The sequence below is a fragment of the Gopherus evgoodei genome, chromosome 18 (assembly GCF_007399415.2).
Source record: "Gopherus evgoodei ecotype Sinaloan lineage chromosome 18, rGopEvg1_v1.p, whole genome shotgun sequence".
Taxonomy (NCBI): domain Eukaryota; kingdom Metazoa; phylum Chordata; order Testudines; family Testudinidae; genus Gopherus; species Gopherus evgoodei.
In genome coordinates, this window is record NC_044339.1 from 21,117,080 (window position 1) to 21,130,269 (window position 13,190).

The 13,190-nt window shown below is 44.5% G+C and overlaps 1 protein-coding gene across 8 annotated transcripts in view; it reads right to left on the reverse strand.

The window, feature by feature from the left end:
- Positions 1–13,190, reverse strand: part of ACOT7 (acyl-CoA thioesterase 7) — a 99,320-nt gene that overhangs the window by 31,184 nt on the left and 54,946 nt on the right. For all 8 annotated transcript variants that reach the window (XM_030537573.1, XM_030537577.1, XM_030537571.1 and 5 more), the window contains one exon: positions 1,922–2,038. In XM_030537573.1, coding sequence (XP_030393433.1) covers positions 1,922–2,038 — 117 coding nt within the window. The remainder of the gene's footprint in view (positions 1–1,921; positions 2,039–13,190) is intronic.

Genomic DNA, 13,190 nt, shown 5'->3' on the forward strand with positions numbered 1-13,190 from the left:
AATGGATGGAATATTTTCTAACAAGAACAATCACATTAAATTTACCATCTGCACTCTATACTTTCTAAAATGGTTGTAAAAATCAAGGCTTTTAGAAAAAAGATTTTAATTTCATTACTTGTTTGGGAATGTGCAGTTTCTCTGCTCACTGAGGGAACTGCATAATTATAGATTAAAGCTGACAATCATGCCCCTCTGAGCTGGAATTTGAGGAGCTGGTATTTCAGAGGTTATGTAATTTTCTGAAATGCCCTACCAGCTCAGACCTGAAGAAGAGCTCTATGTGGCTCAAAAGCTTGTCCCTCTCACCAGCAGGAGTCGGTCCAGTAAAAAAGATACACCTCCCACACCTTGTCTCTCTACAGCTCAGAGTAAGACATGAATGGCTCATGGCCAACGCTTGTACACATGGTAAAGAAACTGGCTCTCTCCAGCTTTGGGATCCCATTTCACTTACAGACCAAGAACAACATAGGCCAACTGCTTTTACAAATGAGCTAACAATAAGCTTGGGAAGCTTAAACTCCTAACTTAAAAAGACACCGGATTTATTGCATATTACAACAATCTGTAACCTGCTAGCCCCTACACTTATTTACAACGTAGCAGAAGGCAGAATTTCACCTACTGCCTTCACCACCACAACAGGTTTTAATTTTTTCAGGCTAGACAGTCGGTGAGCTTAAACTGTTTTATGTCAGCAAATCAAATTTTGGTAAAAATGTGTGTCCTAAAGTGACAACTCAAAATCTCTGCTATCCCAAACAATAATGAAGTCTGCAGCTTGGGGGGCTTGGTCTCACTGAGGCCTTGACAGCCTGTGTAGCAATTTATATTATCCAGGGTTGTCCATTTTAGACAGCAAAGGTGAGTGTTAGGCAGACACAGAATTTCACTGATCCTGACTGAATACGTACTTCATGGTGCATTTAGCAGTGTCATTTATTTAGGTAATTTGTAACAAAGCTGCACAACGTCAGGCTTTCGTTTCCTTTAATTTAGCACTGGCAGTGAGTACCTGCTGTGTGCAATATGGTAACTGAACCGTATGAACAAAATGTTAAGTCATCTAGGGAGCCAATACCAAGCTCAGTGCTCACAACCAGCCTCAGACATTCTGCTTGCTTCTACACTTGAGCGTGCTGCTCCGTTCAAGAGGATTGGGTTGCATGAACGGAAATGAGAGGGAAACTGGCCCATTTAGTCTTCTGCTGGGGTATACGTTCACTTCAGAGCACAAAATGCTACAAAAGCATGACTGCACACAGCAAGATGGAAACAACTTCATAAATAGGTACGTAAACAAGTGCTCAAAGGTGCGAGGACTGCCTGAACATGATGCCCCCAGAGCTCAGCCTCCAGCATCCATATCTCTAGTACTGGAACTTGCTCACAGGAGTATTTTGAGGTGGTTGGGAGATTGGGTTTCCACAGGAACAAGAGACGCGAACTAATTTGGTAATGATGGTTAATGAAGTTCTCTTTTCTCAAGGAGATAAAACATATATTGTCTGCCTGAAAGCATGTCTATGAACTGCTTGTATCTGACAACAAGTAGTCTCAATGACCTTTACCACTCCTTGTGACAGAAGGTCATCCCTGTGCATGCATCTGTATATTACCTAATATGGCCTTGGAAGCCATTGGAGTGGAATAATATTTCAAGATGAAGATTTTGGCTCAGCTTTACCAAATCAAATCCACTGGGACGTCTAGCAGCTAGGGCTCAGCACCAGCCTGATTTCTTCAACCTGGTCAGTATGTCTCAGCTTCCTTTCTCTGGCCACAGACTGGGCTTCCCCTTCACTTGGCTCCCTAGCAACCAGACACGGGTCTCATGATGGGGCTTCAATGAAACACCAATAAAGTCAGAATCATCTAATAAGTGGCTTATCCCCTTATGCTTAGGGTTGTCCTTTACCTTTTTTGATCTTCTCATGGAAGTTAATGGCATCCACAGAAGCTGTGACAATGTTGGTCTTACAATGGCGAGCAGCTACAATTCCAGCTACCTCATCCATTAACTTCATAGTAACACCTGCAAGCGGAAAATTACAGATTAGTGAGCAAACTGAATACAGTGTGACTTTCCTAGACTGAAGGTTCTTCTGAAAAACAACAGCACGATACACTTCGAAGAGGACAAATTGTAAATGAAGAGTTGGCTACTGCCATGTTTCCTGCACTCCGAACGGGCATTCACTCTACCTCCATTCTGCAGGAAGCTAAACCTATTCGAGTAGAGGGAGTCTCTCTGGGAACACAAAGGGCAGCAAACTGCTCTCTCCATTGAGATGCTGGAAACAGCTGACCAGGGTTTGGTCTGGTTTGAAATGAGGAAGATGGGAGCAACAGAAATCTCACTAACTGAACTTTTACAGTGTGTCCTCCAAAGAGACCAACATACATTTGGCTTTTGGGAATATACCCACGAGCATTTCTGTGTAGTTTATGAAGAGACTACTGTACCAACTAGAAACTTCACAGCAGTAACCAACTGGCATGGCCCCTCCCACAGGCACTTACGATTTAAGTGTAGCCACGATGCAATGTGTATGGTTGACAAACCCTAGAAAGGATGGATTGACAAGGAATCAAGATAACAGACATACTCCCCACAGCCAACCAGCCTGAAGGCACAGGTACATTATAATAAACATCTATAAACTGAACCACTGACCCCTTTATTGCAGGCATCCCACAAGGCATGACTGTCCAAGAGGGATTCAAATGGAAGGAAGATAATGGGTTTGTGGAGCAGGTCAGCAAGGGCATTCCATAGCTGGTTATACTCTGCATGCAGGGCATGTCTGCACTAAAAACTTAAGTCGATCTATGTTAGGTCGGCTTATAGCCACCAAGTAATTACTGCGTGGTTCATGTCCACACTGCCCTTGTGTCGGTGGTGCACTTCCATTGACTTAGAGGGGCAAGTGTGGGGGCTGCCTTGAGGCTCCTGGCTCCCTGTCCCTGCCGAGGTTCTCAGCTCCCCTCCCCATGAGCCTGGCAGCTGCCCAGCATGGAGCAGAGAGGGAAAGCCATGCTCCCGGCGGGGAGCCGAGAATCCTGGTGGTTGCAGTGCTCCCGGCAAGGAGCTAAGAGCTTGGGGAGGGAAGGGAGGACAGCCCCTGGGATCCCGGCCACGAGCCTTGGTGCAGCCAGGTTCCCAGAGGGGAATGGGGAGCTGGAAGCCTGGGCAGCAGCCTGGCTGAGAGGGAGAACTAGGTACCTGGAAGGCAGCCCAGCTAGGAGGGAAGAGCCTGGGGGAGACTGGCTCTCGCTGGAGCCCCTGCTCCACCAGGCTTTCTTGTCAATTTCACAGCTAAGAATGACAGTCAACAGTCAAGGTAAGTATCCCGCAGTGTCTACCTGGACTCTGCATCATCCTACTACATCGACATAAACCCTACACCTCTCCTGGAGGTGGAGTTATTATGTCGGTGTAGTAGGGCACTTACATTGGAGGGAACAAGGCTGCAGTGTGGACACTGACATAATTAGGTTGCCTTATGTCGACCTAACTGTAATGAAGTCTAAGGCCTGGTCTATAGTGTGTGTGTGTGTGTGTGTGTGTGTGTGTGTGTGTGTGTGTGTGTGTGTGTGTGTGTGTGTGTGTGTGTGTGTGTGTGTGTGTGTGTGTGTGTGTGTGTGTGTGTGTGTGTGTGTGTGTGTGTGTGTGTCAGTCAGTCAATGTAAGATACGCAACTTCAGCTTATGGGAATAACATAGCTGAAGTCGACGTATCTTAGACTGACTTACCTCCCGTCCTCACGGCGCGGGATTGACGGCCGCAGCTCCCCCATCAACTCCGCTTCCGACACTCGCCCTGGTGGGGTTCTGGAGTCGACAGGAGTGCGTTTGGGGATCCGCAATAGATCGATCGCTACCGGTGGGTAGTCTGGACGTACCCCGAGGCTTGGTCTGCATTACTAAGCAGTTCAAGCTTTAAGGTGTCATGCGGCATCGTTGTATACTGCTCACCAGCTATGAGAAATCTAATACCACGTAAAGATTACATTCTCTACTGCCTCTCATGGGCTGGATTGTTCATTACACTAGCAAAAAAACAAGTGAAGGAACCGCTTGTCTCCTCAGTGTTTAACCATTACAGACACCTTATTATGTAGCTTTTAGCCTGACAACAAGGCTTATCACAGCAACACAGCATGTGATTGAAAAGAACAGAGATGCCAAGGAGACCCCACCTTGCTAATGGATTACAGTTTATTTTATTAATTCAACTTGTATCAAATGTGACCTGAATGGCTCCATCCTGTGGTGATCAAGGCACCCCCCCCCCCTCCCCAGCTTCTCTAAGCACTGCTCATATGTATGCACACACCAGGGATATTCAGAAGCAAATGGTCTGTGCTGGAATGCGCTACAAGGACATATCGTCTTTAAATCGTAAATTGCAGGTTTCCTACCCATCAATTGCTAAAGCTACTGTAGCGGTTTTGTTAAAAGAAGCACTGAGGCAAAGCATCTTGACATTTATTTAGCACAGTCTTCAATCAAAGGTAACCTGCACTTCACCTCAAAAGCTCTTATTCCCACTATACCCAGTGGATGCAAAAATGAAACTATTAACCTGCTGTTTATCTGCAGGTTGGGTAATTTATGCCTTTTCCTTCATGTTTTCACACAATCAGGTGACAGATTCATGACCCAGTTGTACAGTACTATAAAGAACAGGCAGAGAATTTTTTTCAGGTAATCCAAGCTGAACCTTCAAGTCACCGCAGGCAGAATAACCATGTAAAGCAAATGACAGGCAAAGATGGACTAGTAACCATAGAGGATCTTTGTCAAAGGTATTTTGTGAGAACCAGCATGGCGCTGCATGCTCATTTGGGGATAAATGACAAAAGAACTGGAAGCTTACGGGGTGACCCTTTTGCCACCCAATTACATGGTGACGTACAGTAGCTGCGTGCGCTCTGCTTTGGACACTGACACACTTGTATCCTCTGACTCTGGGGACAGAGGAGAAGGAATTATTTGTATTACAGTGGGACCCCTGATCCCATTGTGCTAGGCCCTGTAGAAACACCTACAGAGATCTCTTGACCAGAAAAGCTTGCTATATTACAACTGAACGGTTTGTGATGATAGAACAGAACAACAGCTCGCAAAGCACAACTGTCTGAAGTGTAAATTCCCTTAACCTTATATGGAATTCAGCTGAACTCCTCCATTTTCTGCTGCCCAGTGTATATTAACAGGGAGGGAAAAAGTAAAATTAACTGCAGCTTTTCAGGCATCACTCCACCCCCAAACCCAGTGCTCAGCTCCAGGACATTTCTTCCTTCCTGCAGACACTTTTTGCTCTGCAACCACTTAGTCTTTCCAGATGCTGGTGCTTAAAACAAATTGTTCCCAATGGGTTTCTACCAAAATTCCATTCCTGCTCATTTAATTCCAGCACATCCCTTCCACTAGAAAGCTTTTCAGACACACCGTGCCCAGGAAAGGCCTAACAGCGTTTCCACTAAAAGAGGGTTGCCACTCATCGCTGAGACTCCTGCGCATTGAAGGAGTTACAGAATCAAGTTCTGGGGCACCAAAGCTCAGGTCCCAAGGTCTCTCTTAACTTCATTCCCCTGAGCCTCAATTCCCCATCTGTAACAGGAGGATAATCCCACCCCCTCACCTCATGGTGGTGTTGTGAAGGTGTTTGCCAAGAACTCAGACACTATAGTGATGAGTTCCATACAAAAACTCTTGATGAAACTGATAATTCTGACTTCAGAGCAGGCTTGAATATTATGCAATAAATAAGGTGCACACACGGAATCATGAGGATAAAAGATACTAAATAGCTGCTCACTGAGTAAGCACCATCCACCCTGTGCACTTCGTGAGGCAGGGGCCTGTGGAAATAATATGTGACGACGTAATTTAGGAGTGTAACATAATGAATATGCACAAGGGTGCTAAATAGAGGTTCCACAGGCAACCTTAATTCTTGCTTCTCCTAAGTTTTGAGTGCTTGATTGTGCAAGCTTAATACTGTTCTTTTAACAGTTTTTGCATCTGATTTCGTGGATTTAAAAAAAAAAGCAAACGGAAAAAAACAAATTCCTTCATGTGGAATCATACTGATACCCATAGATGCTGACTTTTGGTTTTGCGAGTGGGTGCTTTTGAAGAGGTGGGAGTGGGGGTGGAGCTCTCTGCCAGCTTTGGGGGGAAGCTATTTTCAGCATATTTATATACTACTTTCATATTCTAGTTATTGAATATATGTTTATCATTGACATCTTTATTTTAATATTCAATTGTTATGAACTACATTCTCCTCAATTACAGTACATTAAAATAATTGCAATCACCTAAAAGCTGTCTTCACTAACATCCCAGTTTAAAGAGATGTCGTCTCACTGTAGCTTTCTGGATGAAACTGTCAGCAATCTTATTTACATGTTTCTTATACAATTTTATTTCCCTGGTATTGTTTTGATGCATGTGAAGGACAGCTACCTTATTCAGTTGTATCTGTCCCACTGATGACTGGAGATAATTTTTAAGTCTTCTGAAGCTGGAGAATGAGTTCAGGATGATACAAGCAGAGGGAGAAGGATTCTTATAAATTTGCAGTATTCCAGAAACAGAGTGCTTCCAAAGTACTGCAAATTACGCATCACGAAAGAGATCCTGGACTAACAGCTAATTTAGGCACCATCATTTTGTGTATATAATTGGGATCATATTTTGCCATATGCACCACTTTGCATTTAACACGGAATTTCATCTGCCATTTTGTTGCCAAGTCACTCAGTTTTGTGAGACCCCTTTGTAATTCTTTGCAGTCTGTTTTGGACTATTGTGAGAAATTTGGATCATCATCTGCAAACTTTGCCACCTCACTGTTTACTCCTTTTGCAGATCATCTATTAATATGTTGAACAGCACTTGTTCCCTGAGGGGGTTGTACTGGTTTTGGACACCACTATTTACTTCTCTCCATTCTGAAAACGGACCATTTATTCCTAATTAACTGGAGTGCCTGGGAATGCTTTCAGGATCAGCTAACAATCCTTAATTTAATAACAATCCCTTTGTTATCTTAATCACCCAGCCTCTGTTTATAAACAAAGTCCCTGCCCCAAGGCAGAAGTTGTTAGCAGCCCAGAACTCATCACATTCCACACTCAGCTCTGACTCCTGGGTGCCCACTATTTTTTTCCCATGGGTGTTTGAGCCCCAGAGCACCCCCAGAGTTGGCACCTAATGCTGACACCCAGATGGTTCATCAGCAGGGTTGGAACCTTTAGATCCACTGCACAGACCTTTACTACCTGAACTGAGTAACTGATAGCAGTAGTAGGCTGTCGCCCTCTTTGTGTACCAGCACTACTGGGAGATGAGACACTCAGGAATTTTGGGTTCCATGCCAGGTTCTAGTGGGGAATGTGCTCTAGGACACAGACTTCTGCCCTTTCCTGCCAAGTTTGATACCTTCTGCACCCTCCTCCCCTCAGTCTTTTCCCCACCCCCAGCTCCTTGCGCCAGTCCCATTCCCCTTGCCAATGCCGTCCAAGTCCTCCCCTCCTAGCTCCTGGTCCAATCTGTCTCTCCTTTCCCCCCGTCTAATCCAACACTTCCTCCCAGGCTCCTCATTCACTCAGTATCTGCTAACCACACCCCTGGCTCCTTGTCCCAGTCTCTTTGCCCAGCCAATCCCAGTTCTCCCCCAACTCACAGGGGGACATTCAGCCTGGGGCACACACAGGGCATGCCAAATTTCAGCTCAAACACCTACAGTTTGCCAAAAAGTTACAATCGCCTGAAAACAGGGTCTTATAATGGAAGGTGTCAGGCAACGTTGGTAGGCAGTGGTACCAATCCCTTCTAAAGTAGAAACCTGCTAACAGAAAACCTGTTGCCACCCTAACTGTTTAACAATGCAGCAGTTATGACATTTCCTACAACCCACTGGCCACAGATGAAGGCATTTAAAGCCTGTTCCCCTTCTTTTGAGAAGCTAGTGCTAAATACTGACATCAGACCATTTGTTCTACATAGCCGTCTGGATGTCTGGTGAAGGGAACTCAGCAAGCGGTTTTATACTGGCAGCATTTATCATATCCTACTGTATGTATGATGTTATAAAGATTCACTAACACAAGGAAAGTCTGCCAAGCACAGTTTATTAAATATCATTTTATGCCACTGGGATTTAGCCCTGCTTGGCCCAAAGCAGAGCACACTAAGATTCCACTGACAGACTATGTGTTACTAAAAATAGCACAGCAGTGCAAGCATGTGAAAACGGTGACATGCTTTCCAGCTCCTTTACTGCTTCAAAGAACAGGATGTGAGCTATAAAGTAATAAAATTGCATTTTCCTTCAAACAATAGTCCTTCTACTAACTATGGACAGTTCAGGGAGTAACATGGAGGTTTAACACCTTTATTTTCCCACCTCAGTATCTGCAAGCTTCTCAGCAGAGCTGCTGGAACAATTTGTAGAGTGAGGGGGCTGAAAGCCATTGAACCAGTAAATTCTGTATATAACAGAAACCACTTCAAGCCAAGGGATGCAGCAGCTCCCCCAGCAACCTAGTTCCAGCACCTGTGCTTCTCAGAACAAACAATATTAATCCACGTTCCTGACAGCATTGTGGGGACCTTTGACAAAGGGGGGAGCAGAAGTATTCGTGCCCTTTCTGTTCTAGTCAATGAGAAATTCATAGGAGAAACTGTGCACGGCTTTAACCCTCAGTATCTCTGATTAAGCACTAGACCAAGATTCTGAGAGAAGCACAGAATTTACTGTACGCACTGCTACATGAACTGTACATGTGCATATAGCTGTAGATGTTTTAATCTGTTTTCCTATTTTGTTATGCACATTTGTAGAATGCTTGGGATTCTGAAGGATGGAAGGGGATGTGTACGCCTACACAAAGCCACACACGAATTCCACACATTATCCTGGGACTGGTCATAGATCAAAGATTTCCTCCCAAGGCCAATATTCTTCTGCCTCAAAATCTCTCTGCACTTTGGATTATGGAACCAGAAACCCAACATTATATTCTGCCCCCCACCCCCTTTTATACAAGCAAAATCCAGAAAGGTTCTAAACTTCTTGCATCTCAAAGTTCTCTGAATTCGCCCAAAGTGAGGGAGCTCTCCTTCTACATCCCAATTCAATTACATTCTCCAGGCCCACTGCTCTCATTACAACTGTCAAACCTAGTTAGAGCAGAAAATGCCACATCAAGTAACCAAGACTTAAAGAAAATATTTATTCTTATAAAATAAACAATCCTGCACTATTTGTCACATCTTCATTCTGGATCTCTGGCTTTTGCTGCACCCTCTATCAGTGCCAGAGTAACGGTAGGTTGAGGGGTGTAGGCTGGATGTTACCTACGCTTTTGTCCACTGCAATCAGTATTGATCTGACCTTTTTACATTGTATTTGGGATCTCTCTCATCTACTTTCCCTTTCTGTACACATTCTTTCAAGTTCAGACTGTAAATCCTTGCCGTTTTCTTATTGCTCAAACAATGGATGCTGCCAACCAGGGCAACCATTACTTCAGCAAATTACATTAATTTCATGTTCTGTATTTATAATCTGAGATTTGCAATTCAAGAGATAACATAATTGTAGGATTTACATTTCTCAAATGTGTCACTTTTCTCTTTCCCACATTAAAAAAAGCAGCTGTACTTGGCCTAAACGTGAATCCAAACATCTGGTACTGCAGATATTTTTGAATGTAACATTTAACTGTCTGTGGATCTTAAGTTTTGACAGCATGTTGACTATCTTTGAAAACATTGTTAAAAATAGATCCTTAAAAAAAACTTTTCAAAGGCATCTGATGTACGACGAGGTCATGTTTTTCTTCAAACAGGAGCTACTGGATGGAATTCATGAAGAATGCCTAACCTTAATTTGACAACACAGCAAAGAAAATGTTCCCCTTTTACCAATCCAAACCGGTAACAGATGAATTGGGAAGCGTGGCACTATTATTTGTGTTCCAGCCGTGTCTGGTAATTCCAGTCCTGGCCCTACGTTCCATGCTGCCAGGTGCCATACAGACAGCTTACCGTCTTGGTGTCAGATAGGAAGACACCACAGATAAATGGAGTGGGGGGAAATGAGGTAACAGTGAACAGAGCTTAGTGAGGAGGGAGAGAGAGGAGTTCCAGCTCAGCACTTGCCAAAACAAATGCTAGATGGGAATGATTTGGAGGCATTATGCCAGGGGTAGGTTTCAAGGAGAGAGAAAACTAGCAGTAAGCATTATAAAACTGAAGAGTAGGACTGGTTAGAGGAGAGTATTTCATTTATTTTATTCCATTTTTGATTGAAGAGTTTAGTTTTTTTAACATAACAGCCTGAGCCAAAGCCCACCGAAGTCAAGAGGAACACTCTTGTTCATGTCAAAGGGGTTTGGATCAGGCCGCAGAGTAGGGAACAGCACACTAAAAACCAGAATACCTGCCCCTGATTCCAACACTACACACACCAAAATGATTTCAGATTAATATAAGGCACCCAAAGTGCCTTCTAGGTTTTTAATGGGCGACTTAAATAAGCTCCTCTGAAGTGGGGCTAACAGTTTATAAAATGTAATTATCTATTTTTATATATAGATATTTTAATTGTTTATATCTAATTCACAAGAAGTCTTTTCTAGTATATTCTCATTGCTTGCATCTAGTGGGAAATATTGCAGCATGTTTGTTACAATAAGGAGCCTCGCTGCACTTCTCTATAAAGACTAAGTGATGCCTGCTCCTGCAGTCAGCAAGCTGAAGGATTCCTACTGCTACAGAGAGGCCACTCCACCAAACAAGAGTTGGCAAGAGTAGGACTTGGGATTTCACACAAACTCTGAATATCTAGATTAAATTTATTCCAGGGATCTCTCCCTCCCTCTTCCCCTTACCCCCCTCCTCCGCACACACCCCTCCACACAACAGGAGCTGTCACCACAACGATAGATGGCTTGCTAGATTGGCTTAGTTTCATGTAGGTAAGTGCCTCCTTAAACTCAAACAAACTGTCGGCCTGTAACTGGTTAGTGTGATAGCCCCACTCTACACTGGTTACAGCAATGGTACACTTGGGAGATTATTCCACCTTTCTTCCGTAGCAGATCACCACCACGGTTAGAGCTAGATTAAACCTAAACTCTGACTTACTCTACAGATACCATCTGATTCTGCTTTAAGTATATTATCCTACCTATCACTACACACAGTGTCACTGCCATTTGCTGTGCATGATACTCACTGTGCATCCTGTTAACTTACTGTTAAGGGAGATGGGGGGCCAGAGGGGAAACTTTGCTGAACTTTCCTTAAACCCAGAATAATCAGGAGAAAAACATATTGATTTAGGAACCAAAGAGCTGCCAAGTGCTGACAAAGCTTTGGGCAAGAAAGCTTTCTGTTGGGAGAATAGAAAAACAATTATGTAGTTTTTACTTCCAGGAGATACGGAAGTCTTGACTTCAGGAGTGCTTCCCACTCATCTATAAAATCCACTAGAACTCAGCACCTCTGGAATTAAATATCAAGCCAGAGACACTAAGGCCTCATTCAAGCTGCAAAGACTTTCACTACGTGAGTTTAATTAAAATGGCTAACAAGGAGTCAAAGCCCAACAAGTACTTATACAGCTTCCGGGGAAACAGGTGGGTCAGAGACAATATACAGGGCCGGCGCTTCCATTTAGGCGACCGCACCAGGATTTGGGAGGGCGGCATTTTGCCGCCTTTGGCGGCAATTCGGCGGCAGGGGTCCTTCCGCGCTCTGGGTCATCGTCAGCAATTCTGCGGCGGGTCTTTCACTTGCTCCGGGACCCGCCGACAAAGTGCCCTGAAGACCGGGAGCGCGGAAGGACCCCCCCGCCGCAGAATTGCCACCAACGACCGGGAGCGTGGAAGGACCCCCGCCTAGGGCGCCAAAAACCCTGCTGCCGCTCCTGACAATATATATGCATGAAGTGTTAGTTGGTTAAACAGAGGATATTGTGTCTCAAGAACTGATCACACCCCACACTATTCAAGACAAGTCTCCCGCACCAGATGAGACAGAAATGCCAAACAGCATATGCAGCCACTGAAGAGGACTATTAAGGAAATATGACTGAAATAAGCAATTGGCCATATGGCTGAGATTCACTGCCACCACACCAGTGGTCCATGGCAAGAGTGTAATGGCTATCTGTCTATTGCGCTGGACAGGTGTTCATGTGCACAAAAGCCACCAACACAACCGTCACCAGAGGTGGCTTTTATATTCAGGCTCTCCCAGTGTAGCTTGCAAGGATGAAGAGAGGTGTCATAATGAGGTATGGCTTAGCGCTACAGCTGTTTGCTTGCATCCCATCCTGTATACTGGAGTTCCAGTTATGAATTTGCTCCACTTCTGATGCCAAGTGATTTAAGTTCTCTCCCACAGAAACACCAGTGTTATGTGTACAGTTACCAATAGCAGCAACAACACACATGCGCTAGGTTGTGGGACAAGCAGATCCCCCATTCTGGTTCTCATCTAGCTGATCTCCTTGATCAGCCAGAACAGGGTTCATTTCCACAGCACAAGGATTGCTCTGGAGAGGGAGATAACAGTTTAGTACAGACTAGCTCTGAAAGAGACATATGTGCACATCTCTCTGCTTTTCTATGTTAGCCATTATTGCTAGTCTGTCAGAGACAAATGAAATCACATTAACCCTGATTTAGAAGAGGGCTTGAAATGCAGCATCCCATTACTCTTCAGCTAAAGTCAATTAATCACACCCCCAAAGGGCCCAACAAGTCCCTCGTCAAATCACAACAGCTATTTACTAGGAACCAGCTACACACAGAAATCTCAGACAGTGCCTGTGTGCAAGCAGCTCTGGGTAAAACGGAGACACTGCACTTGCAGGGTACAGACATACATGCTCCAGAGCTCTCTTCCAGAGCCAAGCGTCGTGACTTAAAGCATTTACACACTTCATGGGAAGTCACTGACACCCAACCCTTACTGTTCAGCCTCTCCAACCCCAGGCTGGGGAAGGTCAGCGTTATAAGTCTTGACCCTTATTCCACAGATGTCTACGTTGACTGTCCTCCTCTGTGTAGTGCACAGCAGCTATAACACTGAGTAACAAGGAAAGGGTCAGCAGACCCCACTTTGTCGTACCTGACAGGCCTTGTTCTTTCCCT